General features: G+C 41.8%; 1 protein-coding gene across 2 annotated transcripts in view; it reads left to right on the top strand.

The window, feature by feature from the left end:
• Positions 1 to 357: 357 nt before the first annotated feature.
• The window catches only part of scamp4 (secretory carrier membrane protein 4), a 48,854-nt gene continuing 33,201 nt past the window's right edge, over positions 358 to 16,010 (top strand). The window contains exons 1-2 of one of the 2 annotated variants that reach the window (XM_072243804.1): positions 358 to 454; positions 14,488 to 14,562. In XM_072243804.1, coding sequence (XP_072099905.1) covers positions 14,556 to 14,562 — 7 coding nt within the window. In that variant the 5' untranslated portion in view covers positions 358 to 454; positions 14,488 to 14,555. Of the gene's footprint in view, positions 461 to 14,487; positions 14,563 to 16,010 lie in introns of both variants that reach the window. The other variant, XM_072243805.1, reaches the window with a different exon arrangement.

Below are 16,010 nucleotides of genomic sequence, written 5' to 3'. Positions count from 1 at the left end.
CAAAACAACAATTCTTCATTCCGCTCCACAATTGCTGCATGACCTGCTGGGTTCCTCCAACATTTTGTGTATTTTGCTTAAGAGTGCCAGCATTTGCAGAAGCTCTTGTATTAAACATTTCTTCTTGCCTTCTTCTGCTAAATATGTCTTAAGATACCCACGAATGAAAAATTAACACTAATTTGAAATGCCTGGTCTTCTCATTAACTTTAAACGATCCTAATCCAGAGGGGTGAAAGTTCCCCAGCTCTTTACACTGGAATACCCATACCCTTCCACTGAGCCTCTGTGGAAGTTGTAGTTTGCAGGCGACTACATTTCCCATGGTACTTTGCGCCGCAGGCCTGCGCGTCCTGTCCCCGTGCGCCGGAAGAATAGTGGAGCACGCTCTGCCCATTTTGCGCGGCTAAGGGTCTGAGGGGACTGAATCGGTGGATAATTCTCCGTGCTTGAGGTAAAAGTGAGTGAGCAAACCTCCCCCCGCCCCTCACCCCCAGGGACAGGAACCTCTGTTCGAATGCTTCACATACTGCGGCGCCAAAGGTCCGCTGACAATCCCGGCTCGACCGAACACAGCGAGCTGCCCCATGGCCATTGGCGGCGGGACACTGTCCGAAGTGTTTTTTTAAATGCATTCATAGACCTCCTTTACCAGCCCCCAAAGCAAATTGTAGCTAGTGAGGTACTTTGAACGCTAACTCGGTGCTAGTACGTCTATGCCGTCGTGACCAGATACTCTGATGAGTTGTTGGTTGTCGCAGCTGTGGGAAGGGCAATTATTTCCCCACTCTTACTAAAAACTATGATACGGTGTCTTTAAAAGGGCAGTTTGCACCGTTGATGCTGTCTGACTTGTTGAGTATTTTATGTTACCTGCTCAGACATCCTACCCTGCAAAAACTCATTTCAGGGAGGTAGTACCATCATTTTCCGGGAGAGGTGGGATGTCTGCAATAGAGTAGCTCCTTAGCAGTTAGCCAGCTAGCTTAAATAACGTTAACTATGCTAATGAACGAATGACACCTGTTAAACTCACCTCAACATGTCTTTTACAGTCTTAACCCACCATGGGCAATAGAAAAGTCATTGTTGCAAACAGTGCAGCGAGCAACACTGTCATTATTTTTGGCCCCTGTTAGGCAGGGGTACACTTTAATGTAGTCTGGGGTGAAGTACGTTTTATATTTTTTTTGGAACACTCTGCCATGGCTCTCACTCTCCATCTTGCGCGCGTGCTCTTGCTCTCTCACTCGCTGTCAAAAAAATTGATTTCCGGGATATTGTATGTAATTTGTGGGCATCAGGGAGCCGCTATCAATATGCGGGAGGGAGACTCCCGGAACTTCCGGGAGAGGTGGGATGTCTGCCTGCTGTAGCCTTAGGCGACCTTGCTATCCACAACACCACCAACTTGGGTGTCATATGCAAGCTTACTAATCATTCCCATCCATGTCAATGTACCTTGTTGTGGTGGAAAGGCTTGTGAGATCCTGAGATCCCAAGAATGATGCCATCTGGAGCTTAGCTGTCTTGTGCTTAGCTCCTGACAGAGTCACCCATGGGGGTAATATTAAAAACGATCCACCGAGACCTCCACAGTGAAGGCAGAGGAAGGCTGCTGCAGTGAAGAGTCTCCAATCGTCTTGTATTTACTGGACCATTATCATATAAACCAGAAGATAGGATGATTTGGCAGGTGAATGTGTGGCTGAGGAGCTGGTGCAGGGGGCAGGGGTTCAGATTTAGGGATCGTTGGGATCTCTTCTGGGAATGGGATGACCTGTACAAAAGCGACCGGTTACTTCTGAGCCCAAGGCCGAGGGGGTCCAATCTCCTTCTGGGCAGGCTGGCTAGAGTCGTTCAGGTGGGTTTAAACTAATTTGGCAGGGGGTCGGAAACCGAAGTGATAGTGCTGAAGATGAGGTAGTTGGTTTACAAACAGAAGCAATGTGTACTGAGACTCCTAGCTAGGTGATAGGGCAAAATTGCAGTCAACAGGATGAGTTGCAATATAAAAGGTGGACAAAATCGAACAAGACTGAAGGTGTTATATTTGAATATGCACAGAATATGGAATAAGGTGGATGAATTTGTAATACAGTTATAGATTGGCAAATATGATGTAGGCATCACTGAATCATGGCTGAAGGCAGATTATAGCTGGGAGTTCACTGTCCAAGGATACACATTTATCGAATGGATAGGCAGGAAGGCAAAGGGGGTGGCTTGGCTCTGTTGATTTAAAAAATTAAATCATTAGAAAGAGGTGACTTAGGGTCGGAAGGTATTGATTTGTTGTGGATAGAGCTAAGGAACTGCAAGGGTAAAAAGACCCTGATGGAAGTTCTATACAGACTCACCCAAACAGTAGTAAGGATGTGGTCTACAGATTACAATGGGATATAGAAAATGCATGCCAAAAGGACAATGTTACAATAGTCATGGAGGACTTCAATATGCAGGTAGACTGGAAAGATCAGGTTGGTGTGGGATTCCAAGGGGGTAAATTCTAGAATGCCTATGAAATGGCTTTTTAGAGCAGCTCAAAGTTGAGCCTGCTAGGGGATCAGCTATTTTGGATTGAGTGTTGTCCAATGAACCAGAATTGATTAGAGAGATTAAAGTAAAAGAACCCTTAGGAGAAAATGATCATAATGTGATCAAATTCACCCTGAAATTTGTGAAACAGAAGCTAAAGTCAGATGTATCAGTATTACAGTGGAGTAAAGGAAATTACAGAGGCACGAGAGAAGGGTTGCCAGAATTGATTAGAAAAGAACACTGGCAGGGATGGCGGCAAAGCAGCAGCTGCTGGAATTTCTGGAAGGCACGGATGTATACATTCCAAAGAGGACAACGTATTCTAAAGGAAAGATAACACAACCATGACTAACAAAGGAAGTCAAAGTCAACATAAAAGCCAAAGAGAGGGCATATAGTAGAGCAAAAACTAGCGGGGAGTTAGGGGATTGGGAAACTTTTAAGTACCAAAAGAATCCTGGAATCATTTTCGTGAACCTCCTTTGAACCCTCTCCAGCTTCAGCATATTCTTTCTAAGATACAGAGTGATTGATAAGTTTGTGGCCTAAGGTAGAAGGAGTCAATTTTAGAAAACCTAGCACATTTATCTTTCCTACATTTACACACTTCGTCCTTCTTCGTCGAAGTCGGCATCTTGGACCTCCAGAAGTGGTCCACAGCGGGGGTGATTGATAAGTTTGTGGCCTAAGGTGGAAGGAATTGAGTTATTAACTTCAGACTTTCTGCATTTTCACTCAGTGTTGAACTGCATGTACACGTAACGAGAGCTGTATAACTCATCTCCTTCTACCTAAGGCCATGAAATTATCAATCACCCCTGCTGTGGACCACCTGGAGGTCCAAGACACTCTCATTACATACACATGCAGTTCAACTCTTTGAGTGAAAATGCAGAAAGTTTGAAGTTTATAACTCATCTCCTTCTACCTTAGGTCACGAACTTATCAATCACCCCCGCTGTAGACCACTTCTACAAAGAAGGGATCTGTATGCTCCACGTCCGCTGGACTAAGTGTGTACATGTAGAAGGGGACTATGTTGAAAAATAAATGTGCCAGGTTTTCTGAAATTGACGCTGTCTACCTTAGGCCACGAACGTATCAATCACCCCTCATAGGTGGATCTTGCATTGGCCTCTACAGCCACCTGAAGCCCTACCAACAGACAACCCCTAGGTCAGGGGCCCCAACCTTTGTTTATGCCATGGAGCCTTACCATTAGCCGAGGGGTCCGTAGACCCCTGGTTAGGAACCCCTGCCCTGAGTTTACGAGAACATCATATTTGACTCAACTGATCGCACTACATAAACAACAAAGTTCTCAGCACCGGTCAATGAGAAAAACAACCTTCTACTTGTCCCTTTGCCACCAATCACCAGGCCAGTTTTTAAGAGGACTGTGAGGAAGCGTCCAAGGCTTCTGTTTGCTCCTAACTTCACTCTGCCGGTGCCCCTTACTCTGCGAGGCCCTGGGTTCAGTGTAATAGCGATCCCAGTACTCGTGAGGTCTAGGAGCACGCCCTGTTCCTCGAACCCGTCCCACCTTCTGCTCTAGCCATGGTGTGTCTGTTTCTCCAATTAGAAGATCTACCAATGTCGGTTTTGAATGCCTTTGAAGCCAATTTTTGTTTTAACTCATCTGTTGCCAGTTAAGATTATGTTTAAGTATTACAGAATGAGTTGCCAAAAATAATGGTGGAGGCACGCATATCAACAATGTTTAAAAAACCATCTAAATAAATACACAGTTAGGAGAGATGTTGAGGGCTATGGACTAAGTGCAGGTAGATGGGACTTGCTCACTGAGCAATATGGTCAACATGGATGAGTTGGGCCAGAGGACCTATTTCATTGCTGTATGACTCTTTGACTCTAAAAAGACAGTGTCCCTGTTTTAAAATCTCTCCTGCAAATTGCATTGCAGACCAGTGATATTTTCAGCAGAGTCTCAACCCAGATTTCTGTGCTCAGATCTCTGGAGGAGGGACTGAACCATCTGACTCATGCAAGAATGTTTCCAGTTAAGCAGTTTCTAATTGATTGGATCTCCATAGATACAGTGTGAGAGTTGTTTACATTTCCATTGATGTTTATGAAAGAATGCCTAGTACATCCTGCTTTAGTACATCCTGCTTTATAAAAACAATTACACAAAATATTAATGTTTACGTGCATGGGCAACAATTTTTCTCATTCATTTCATTACCACATGCTAGCAAGTAAAATAAAGGAGAAAGGAATTGTTTTTCAGTTTGGTTTGTCATCGTCATTCTGTGCCGTGGCGTATAACGTATGCGATCATGGTCTATGACCATGATTGTTCTTCGCAATTTTTTTCTGCAGAAGTAGTTTGCCGTTGCCTTCTGGGCAGCGTCTTTACAAGATGGGTTACCCCAGTCATTAGCAATACTCTTTAGAGACTGCCCGGCATTAGTGGGCATATAACCAGGACTTGTGATGTGCACCAGCTGCTCATACGACCATCCACCACCTGCTCCAATGGCTTCACGTGACCCTGATCTGCTGGGGGAAGGAGGAGGGCAAAAACAGATGCTACACCTTGTCCAGGGGTGAGCTGCAGGCTAACGGAGGGAAGGAGTGTCTTGCATCTCCTTTAGTAGAAATGTGTCTCCACCCTGCCACCCTCTTAGTTTATAATTCATAATATTTTTGGTCAAGAAAAATCTTATTTTCCGTGTGTGTGTGGAAAATTGCATTCGCATAGTGCTCAAGTGCTTGTTGGGTCTTGCTGATTTTAATAGATTTGCAGTGGTCTAATCTAGTTTGAATAGTGACGGTAGTTAATAATTTGCGTTTTGTACACTATGCTATCATAACCTGTATAGATCATGTGATATTAAGTAATACAAGTCTGAGTTATGGAATGGAAATGATCCAGATGCAAGTGATATGGAATAAAAACAATCCTGATGTGACTTTTAAAACTCATTTCAGGATTCGATAGTACTATTGTTGGGTAGGTGTTAATTTGACCATAAACACATGATATTCTGCAGGTACTGGAAACCCAGAGGAACATACACAGAATGCTGGGGGGAATTCCAAGTTCAAGTTTGTTTATTGCCATTGGACTGTACATGTATACTTTTGTAATATGAACAAAGTCACTGGAGAGACGCAGCTGGTAGATGTGAAGTAGTTTTTTATTCGATGAAATGAGACGCACATGCATCATGTTAAGGTCCTGTCGAAGGAAGCAGCCTGATTGACCCAATATCACATGACATTTTCTATGCTAAAGATCAAAGGACAATTCTATATTTACAATGTATCTACAATGCTTCCTTTGAATTACATATAACTTTCACACCTCCTCCTTCGCACCCACACGTTGTCGTCGTTAGGTCGCATCTGGAATTTCCAGTTGGCGGACGATTTCCCTCCACTCCGCTCTGTCCTGACACTTGTCCACAATATCCCTAGTCTTGTCCAGCTTGGTCCAATCCTTGATGTTATCCAGCCATACTTCAGACACTCAAAATGAATGTTAATCGGCATTGTCTAGTTTTTTTGATTAACTGCTGTTCAAAGCTCTTGGAACCTATTGTCTAGAGTTGCATTTCAAATTTAATTTAATGATTGGTTGCTGAAGTTAACATTTTGCTATACACCCTCAGTCCAGAATATACCCTAATATGTACAACCAAATTGAACAGCATTCCTCTGGACCATGGTGCACCCATACAATATAAACCACACACAGCACATTAACCAAAATATTATAATAATAAAATATAACTCAAAATGCATGTTGTAAAGTGCAGCACAGGCAAACACCACAGTAAACATCTCGCTGTCCTAATGATGAGACCTTGGTGGTGGCAGGTATTCATTAGTCTCACAGCCTGAGGGAAGAAACTGTTACCCATTCTGGCAGTCCTAGTCCTGATGCTCCTGCACCTCCTTCCTGATGGCAGTGAGTCAAAGAGATTGTGGGACAGTTGGTAGGGGGTGCTGGTGGAGGAACTCGACAGATCAGGTAGTGTCTATGGAGGGAAATAAATAGTTGACAATTTGGGCTGGGACCCTTCTGGACTAGAAAAGAAGGGGGAAGAAGCCAGAATAAGAAGGTAGGTGGAGTGGAAGGTTGGAAGGTGATAGGTGAAGCCAGGTGAAGGATTAATTTGACCAGATAGCTGGGTGTGGTGATTCAGCAGCAAAATCCAGATTTTCCAACTTGAAGTAAAATAGGGTTGTTCTGGTGCTGCTGAGAAAGATAAGCAAGTTGGCAAATGGGTTGGAGGATTAATTTGAATACTATTTACATATACAGTACTGTGCAAAAGTCTTGGACATATACAGTATATATAGCTAGGAAGCCTAAGAATTTTGCACAGTACTGCAGTAATTTTATGTATTGTACTGTATTGCTGCAAAAAAAAAATTATGGTGTGTGAATGAAAAACCTGATTCTGATATGGGTCTCTGTTGTGGACTGAGAGTGGGAAGGGGGAAGTAAGAGAGGAGAGAGTGGAAAGTATCAGAGAGACATTTTGAAATGATCAGTCAACCAATTGTTTGGAATCAAATAACGTTGCCTGGTGTCTCAGAGCTGGGTGTGTCTGCACCCGTACCAGTCCCCACCCCAGCTCTGCCACCTGTCCCACACCCCTCCCACAGGACTTCACCCTCACCATTCCCAACATCCTTTGCTCCCACCAGATTTACGAACTCGCTCCCTGCTCCACGTTGACAAATACAGTACTGTGCACCCCAGCTGTGTGTGTGTGTGTGTGTGTGTGTGTGTGTACCTAAGAGTTTAGCTTACTGTAGGAGCTAAATAAGAGAGTGGCAATTGCTCACTCATGGAACTCCCCAAAGCAGCAGGCTCTGGTTTCTAGTATGAAACAATTAGAGCAAGTTTGTGTTTCTAAAAAAAATACTGCATAAGCTAGAAATCCAAAAAAAGGCAGCCATTAGAAGTATTCAACAAGTTACACAGCAGTAGTAAAGAGAGTTAATATTTCAGGTTGTTCACTTCTGCTACAACTACTGGAAGATGCTGAAGATACATCAATTTTAAGATTTGGAAAGTATTGAAGTGGGGTGGTGGGTCATTGAGCTGGAGAGTATTAAGGTGGGGAGCATGATTGGGTGGAAAGCAGGAGAGATCAGGTAATCAAGGTAAAATGAACAAAAATAAGGATGGGTCTAGAAAAAGTGTAAATGGGAGGAGCACAACTTTGAATAGTGGATATGGTCCAGTTCATCACAGGTAAACTCTTCCCCACCTTTGAACACATCTATACGGAGTGCTGTTGCAGGACGCAGTGTCTATCATCAAGGATCCCCACCATCTTGACAACGCTGTCTTCTCACTGCTGCTATCGGGAAGAAGGCACAGGAGCCTCAGGACTCACACCACCAGGTCCAGGATCAGTTATTACCCCTCAACCATTAGGCGCATGAACCAGTGAGGACACTTCACCCAGCTTCATTGTCATCCCAACATTGAACTGTTCCCAGAACCTATAGACTGATTTTCAAGGACTTTTCATCTCGTGTTCTTGATATTTATTGCTTATTTATTTATTATTTTTTGTATTTGCACAGTTTGTTGTCTTTTGAACACTGATTGTCAGTCTTGTTTTGTGTGGTTTTTCATTGATTCTATTGTGTTTCTTTGTACTTACTGTGAATAGCCACAGGGAAAAGAATCTCAGGATAGTATATGCTGATATATATATATATATATATACACACACACACACACACACACACACACACACACACACACACACACACACACACATATACATACCTTGATAATAAATTTACTTTGAACTTTGATGTTCTTCAAGTTCATTGGAACAGTTTAGATGTCCCAGGACAGAAATCATAGTGGGTTAGGAATGGAAAGTTGAAGTGACAAGCAAACAGAGGTTCATCATCACTCTTGTGAATGGAAAGTTTGAACCAATATGGTCTACCAATATTTGACCTTCCCAGGCAGTATTATGATACCTTGGCTAGCTGTTGTAAAGCTAATTCAGTGAGTTGCAAAATTGAGGCCTTCTGGTTTCTTTGTGTTTCAGATGCTATATGTTGTTCCTGCAGTGTTTTTTAGTTAATTTTGGCTTATTGCTGCATGGCTAGATTCTATGCATAGCTTGATACGGCTGCTCACCAAGACTGCCCTCACACATTGAATACAGTTTCCTATCTTCTACATACTTAAAGAATGACTTTCAAAACACAGTTCTGTAAAACAGTCCATTATTTCTTCTTGAGGTGAAATGGGTGACAGCAGCAGTGTAAGAGTTGGGATCTAGGCCACAGCCAACATGTAGCAATATGACAATGACAGGTTCTTTCCAACAACCAGGATGGTGCACCACTTTCATTGTCTAGTTCCTGTTTCACCCAGGAGCCTGCCTTGTAATCTTTGCTTAATGAGACCCAATGGTATATGAAATAGAATATCAGATAGAGCATTTGACAAAGAACTTGACATTGCTTTTGCAGTGATTTACAATGATGAACTTCTATCAGAACTTGTATTTTCTGTTTTAAGTATAAAAGGTGTGGACAGTATTCTTCCTGATCAGCTGATGCTCACTATTTTTGATGTTCAAGCCTTCTCCAAACACTGTTGTTTGATTGTTGAAGCATTTCAGCTATTGAATTTTGTTAACTTCTCTGTTCTGATAGTTACAATCCGAAACTTACAAATAAGGGACATTACCTTAAATGACAACTAGCAAAGAAAGCAAGTTTTCAATTATAAATCCTTTAAAATTTGCAGTCTATTTAAATCTCTTTTTAAATTTTACAACTTTCTTTCATTCTTGATTCTAGTTATACACAATAAATATTCTTCAGAAATATCTGTTATATTATAAAATATTGCGGTTCCAAAAATTAGTTGTTCAGTGCTTTTTTTTGTGCATTATGTAATTTAAAATTGGCTTGGCTGTAGATCTGAACTGACATCCCTGAGCGATAGATAAATCTCTTACTTCTGCGTTGTTTTTTTGCCCTCTTGGTCCTTTCATTTATCTGCATTCTCTTAGTGTACCACTGGACTGAAATGTATGGATCAGAATCAGAATTATTGTCACTGTTGTATGACCTTGTTTGGCAGCAGTACATGCAAAGACAAAATTACTATAAATTACAAAATAGTGCAAAATAAAAGAAATAACAAGTCAGCATTCATGGACCGTTCTGAAGTCTGATGCCAAAGGGGAAGAACCACGGAGTGTGGGTCTTCAGGTTCCTGTACCTGCTCCCTGATGATAGTAACGAGAAAAGGCCATGTCCCAGATGGTGAGGGTCCTTAACAATGAATGTTGCCTTCTTGAGGCATCTCCTCTTGAAGATGTCCCCCATTGCGAGGAAGGTTGTGCCTGTGATGGAGCTGGTTAAGTTTACAACTTTCTGCGGCCTCTTGTGATCCTGTGTACACAAATTTTCACTGTATTAGTGAAACGTTATACCATTTGGACCTTGGTAGGGAAAATGCAAGGAGACGGTACACTGTTAAGGGCAAGCTGTTTACAGTGTTGCTGAGCAGAAAGATCTTGAGATCCAAGTACATAGTTCCTTGAAAGTGGCTACACAGGTTGATAGGGTGGCTAAGAAGGCTCATGGAATGCTTGCATTTATTAGTTGAGGTGTTGAGTTTAAAGGTCAAGAGGTTATGTTGCAACTTTATAAAGCTCTGGTTAGGTCACATCTGGAGTACTGCATACAGTTCAGGTCTCCCCACTATAGAATGATATTAAGGCTTGGGAGAGGGTGCAGAAGAGGTTCACCAGGATGCTGCCTGGTTTAGAGAGCATGTGCTATCATGTGAGGCTGGATAAACTTGGGTTGTCTTCTCTGGAGCGGCAGAGACTGAGGGGAGTTCTGATAAGTTTTATAAGATTATGATAAGCCTAGATAGAGTAGACAGGAAATATTTGTTTCCCAGGGTTGAAATGTCTAATACCAGAGAGCATGCATTGAAGGTGAGAGGGGATAGGTTAAAAGGAGATGTGAGGGGTAAGTTTTTTCACTCCGAGTGCTGGATGCCTGGAATGCACTGCCTGGTATGGTGATGGGGCGAATACATTAGAAGCTTTTAAGAGACATTTGAATAGGCACATGGATGTAAGGCAGGTAGAGGGATACGGACATGGTGTAGGTAGGAGGGATCAGTGTTTGGGTGTTTTTGCTTTGCATTTTGGCTGGTTCGGCATAACATTGTGGATCCGAATGGCTTGTTTCTGTGCTGTACTGGTCTATGTTCTATTTATAACAAGATTTGAAAATTGTCCTATTATGCTTTAGCTTCATAAAATTTGTACTGGTTGGGGCTGATTTAACAATGAATGCAATTTTAAGCTTTTAATACAAAGGTATGAATTTTAGGATTAAACCCAAAGTTCTACTTGATTAAAATCTCTGTGGGTTTATTTAATGTCATCTTATATATATATATAAAAAAAGGAATTGATCTGATAACTTGACGCACAAATGATAAGTGGAAGCAATTTGCAAAAGTCTGACTACGTGGCTGCAATGTGATGCTGGAGTGTAGATAATGTGCATTAGCTTTACAGCGAGTCACAGATTCATTATCACTCTAACCACAGAACAATAATTGGTGGTCTTTGTCAATTTCAACATTTCTTTAGAAATCTGAACATACAAAATAAGTGGAGGCATCAGCAAACAACATTTCTATCATACTTTTAAGTTTTAAAAAAACATTTCTAGGCATATAACAATGACAAAAATCAAATATGTTTTGATGGTGACTAAAATCTTAGTCAAAGTGGTGTCTTTTTGAGGAAAGAATATAGATATAGAATTTAGATAGGGCTCTGAAGTTATTGAAGTTGTGTGGGAAAAGCCATAAAGGGATTCGAGCACAAATGGCAAATCAATAGACTTTCGAAGTAACACAAAATACTGGAAGAACTCAACAGGTCAAGTAGCATCCATGGAAAGGTATAAGCAGTTGAAGTTTCGGGCTGAGACCCTTCATCAGGGCCCTGTTGAAGTTAATTAGAGTAGGTCTTTAAAAGGGTTTACTATGTCCCTAAATATGTGTTTACTCTTAGTATAGTTATAGAATTTTTACAGATTTTTCTTTATCTTAACAGTCAAGAGTATGTCATGGCCTCTTTTCGCCCTTCTGATTTCATCCTTAAGTGTAGTCCAGCTGCCTTTATCTGATATACAGTATGCTTCCTTTTTTCTGATCAGAATCTCAAACCTATTGATCGTTGAAAGGCCTCAATGGATCAGTAGAGTGGATGTGGAAAAGATGTTTCCCGTGGTGAGAGAGTCTAGAACCAGAAGACACAGCCTCAGAATAGAGGGGCGTCCATTTAGAACGGAGATGAGGAATTTCTTAAGCCAGAGAAGGTGAATCTGTGGAATTCCTTGAAGTAGACTGCTTGGTATGCTATTTAAAAGATTGAATTTAACTAATGTGGATTAGAAGGCTTTGTGGGTTGTGATTTGTACATCTAAATTAAGGATGTATGTGAATGCAGTCTCTTATTTATTCTGTTTGAAATATAGCATGATAGATGAACAGATGGTTTATCTGACTGATGAGCCACATTCTGCAGGCGCCACTCTGATCACAGCAGATTGCGAGAGGCAGATATCTTAAAATTATATTAATTTTGTGATTAGTGGAAAAAAAGGTTGCTTAAATAAAGCAGGGTGGAGATACATCCCTACCAAAGGAGGTGTAAGGCACTCCTTCCCTCCACCAGTCTGCAGGTCACCCTTTGGCAAGGTGTAGCACCAGCTTAAACCTCCGGTCAGGGTCACATGAAGCCATGGGAGCAGGTAGTGGGTGGTCGTATGAGCAGCCGGTGCATATCACAAGTCCTGGTTTTGCGACTAGTAACTCCAGGCAGATGATCTGTGAAAATTATTGATGATGGCTGGGGTCTCCCATCTTGCAAAGACACTGCCCAGAAGAAGGCAATGGTAGAAAATTTGCCAAAAGTAATCATGGTCTTAAAGACGGATGGAAGACCATGATCACCAATTGTCATTTGATGAAGATAAAGCCTTTTGAAGCCGATATATAACTGTCTCATTTGAATTCCTGTATGAGAGCTGACTATACCAGAAATTTGAGATAATTATCAGGAATTTATTTATTTGTATGAATATTGCTTGTCCATTTATTTTTGAACTGCTTTTTGTGTTGTAGAGCTGTGGAAAATTTTTAGTTATAATAACAGAAGCATCTTGAGTCAAAATGTAGAAGTGAGACAAATGCCTTTTGAGATTTGGAATGTTTTCAATGTGTGGCAGATACTTGAATATAAATAGAGAACCGTTTGCTATGTATAATTAAAATTGGCAGTTATTGAAGTTTTTACGTATCCAAACAAATGTTTCCGTTGTTTCATCTTAATTAGGAAGTAACAGAAATCATGTGAAATGGTAGTATTTGCAATGACTTGAATCATGGGTAAATTATTACAAGGTTTTCTAAGGGTAAGGATTATAACTGATTAGACAGGGCCTAATTAGGGATAGTTAACATGGCTTGTTTTTGCCAGGTAGCCCTTGTTTAACCAATAATTTAGAATTTCTTGAGGTTGTGAGGAAGTTTGATAAAGGAAAGGAGATGGACATTATCTACATGGACTTTAGCAAGACCTTTGGAAAAAGTCCCACAAGGGAGGTTGGCGCAGAAGGTTAAGTCGCTTCACATGCAGGATGAATTAGTAAAGTGGATTGGGCATTGGCTTAGTGCAGTGGTTTCCAACCTGGAGTCCACAGACACCTTGGATAATGATAAGGCTCCATGGTGTAAAGAAAAGGGTTGGGAATTCCTGGCTTAGCTGGAGAAGCCAGAGAGTGATAGTAGATGGTCGCGCTGTTCCCTGTAGGGTGCATAGCCACACAGTAACTGAAGTACTCCTGTGCAAGTAGCCTTTGTTGCCGTGCAGCTTTCAGGCTGTGCTTTTTTCAAAAAAAAATCCTGCTCGGAGCAATGGTTGGTCCATGCAGCTGTACGGGAAAAAGAACTAAGAAGGAATGTTGGATGGTTATGTCTGACTGGTGGCCTATGACTAGTGGTGTGCCACAGAGATCAGTGAGTGCTGAGTCTGTTGTCATTATCATGTATATTAATGATTTAAATGATAAGGCAAATTGGAGTAACAGAATTGCAGGTGACACCAAGATCAGGAGCATAGTGGACAGCAAGGAAGGCTATCAAAGTGTGCAGCAGGATCTGGACCAACTGGAAAAATAGGCTTAAAAATAGCACATAGAATTTAATGCAGATAAGTGTGAAGTGATGCATTTTGGGAGGATGAACTAGGGTATAATTTACAGTGAACAGTAGGGGACACGGAGGAATGCAGTAGAACAGGGATCTGAGAATGCATAAAATATTTAAGCGAAACTTCTTCACTCAGGGTGGTGAGAGTGTGGAACGAGCTGCCAGTGAAAGTGTTGGATGCAGGTTTAATTCCAACATTTAAGAGGTACTTGGATTAGAGAGGTATGGAGGGCTTTGGTCCAGGTGTAGATAGATAGAACTGGGTAAAAATAATAGGTTAGCACAGAATGGATGGGCCAAAGGACCTATTTCTGCATTGCAGTACTCTGTGACTATGATGCTGTGTGCCTGTGATGCTGCTGCAAGTGCATACATGAACTGTGCATCTGACTATAAACTCTATTTTGACTTCAGTGCAATTGTGTTGACTTGACCAGCTGTTGGAAGTAGCAGGAAAGCAATGAAGGTTCTCTGATTCTTTCTTTCCTTTGATCTAAGATCAAAAATTTATTCATTTCCTATCTCTTAAGCAAATGCTGCTATTTAATTTCAGCTTTAAATCACAACCATCTTTGTAAATCCAGATCTTCAATCATTTGTGCATTCAGATACTTTGATAAAAGTACTGAGGTGGGTGTTATTCACCTTTGCTTTCTAATTGTTTCTGTTTTCAGTTTTTAACAGAGATATTGTTTTCAAGAATCAGCAGATAAAGTAACCAAAACTACATACATCCAAAGAGATGACTGGTAAGTTCCAGTCTTTCCAAAATGTTCTCCCTATTATCATGTAAATAGTCAACTGTATTACTACCTAGCCATTTACAGAGCATGGGCTAAAACAAAGTACTTGCATCTCAGACCAGAACATTTCTCTCTTAAGATTGAGAGGCCTAACTTGCTAGTAGTCCATCAGACTGTCGGGCAAAGGAGCAGAATTAGGCCATTCGGCCCATTGAGTCTTCACTGCCACTCTACCATGGCTGATTTATTTTCCCCCTCATTCTCCTGCCTTCTCCCCATAACCTTTGATGCCCCTGTTAATCAAAAACATATCAAACTCTGCTTTAACCTAGTCGTAATGGCCTTTCTGTAGATGGAAGGCATAATCAGTTTACTCTAACATTATTCGTACTTTTGCTAAGAGCAGATTTACCTGGCATTTAAATCAACAGTTTAGAAAAGTAAAAATGTTGGAAGGAGTTTTTTTAAAAAAAAATAATTTAGAGATGGAAGTAAATTTTAATGTAATAAAGCCCATGTTCAAAAGATCAAACAGCACACACAAAATGCTGGTGGAACGCAACAGGCCAGACAGCATCCGTAGGAAGAAGCACAGTCGATGTTTCGGGCCGAGACCCTTCTGCAGGACTAACTGAAAGAAGAGATAGTAAGAGATTTGAGAGGGGGAGGGGAGATCCAAAATGATCGGAGAGGACAGGAGGGGGAGGGATAGAGCAAAGAGCTGGAAAGTTGATTGACAAAAGGGATACGAGGCTGGAGAAGGGAGAGGATCATGGGACGGGAGGCCTAGGGAGAAAGGAAGGGGGAGGGGAGTGCCCGAGGAAGATGGAGAGCAGTCAAGGAGTAATTGTGAGAGGGACAGAGAGAGAAATAAATATATAAATAAATAAGGGATGGGGTAAGAACGGGAGGAGGGCCATTAACGGAAGTTAGAGAAGTCAATGTTCATGCCATCAGGTTGGAGGCTACCCAGACAGAATTTAAAGTGTCCTCCAACCTGAGTGTGGCTTCATCTTGATGGTAGAGGAGGCCATGGATTGACATATTGGAATGGGAATGGGACGTGGAATTAAAATGTGTGGCCACTGGGAGATCCTGCTTTCTCTGGTGGACAGAGCATAGGTATTCAGCGAAACGGTCTCCCAGTCTGCATCGGGTCTCACCAATATATAGAAGGTCGCACCGGGAGCGCTGGATGCAGTATATCGCACTAGCCAGCTCACAGGTAAAGCGTCGCCTCACCTGGAAGGACTGTCTGGGGCCTTGAGTGGTGGTGAGGGAGGAAGTGTAAGGGCATGTGTAGCACTTTTTCTCTCTCTGTCCCTCTCACAATTACTACTTGCCTGCTGTCCATCTTCCTCTGGCACTCCCCTCTCCCTTTCTTTCTCCCGAGGCCTCCTGTCCCATGATCCTCTCCCTTCTCCAGCCTTGTATCCCTTTTGCCAATCAACTTT

This window comes from Mobula birostris, chromosome 26, assembly GCF_030028105.1.
Source record: "Mobula birostris isolate sMobBir1 chromosome 26, sMobBir1.hap1, whole genome shotgun sequence".
Classification (NCBI taxonomy): domain Eukaryota; kingdom Metazoa; phylum Chordata; class Chondrichthyes; order Myliobatiformes; family Myliobatidae; genus Mobula; species Mobula birostris.
Note: the sequence above shows the minus strand (reverse complement) of the source record. Positions and strands in the feature narration are given on the sequence as shown.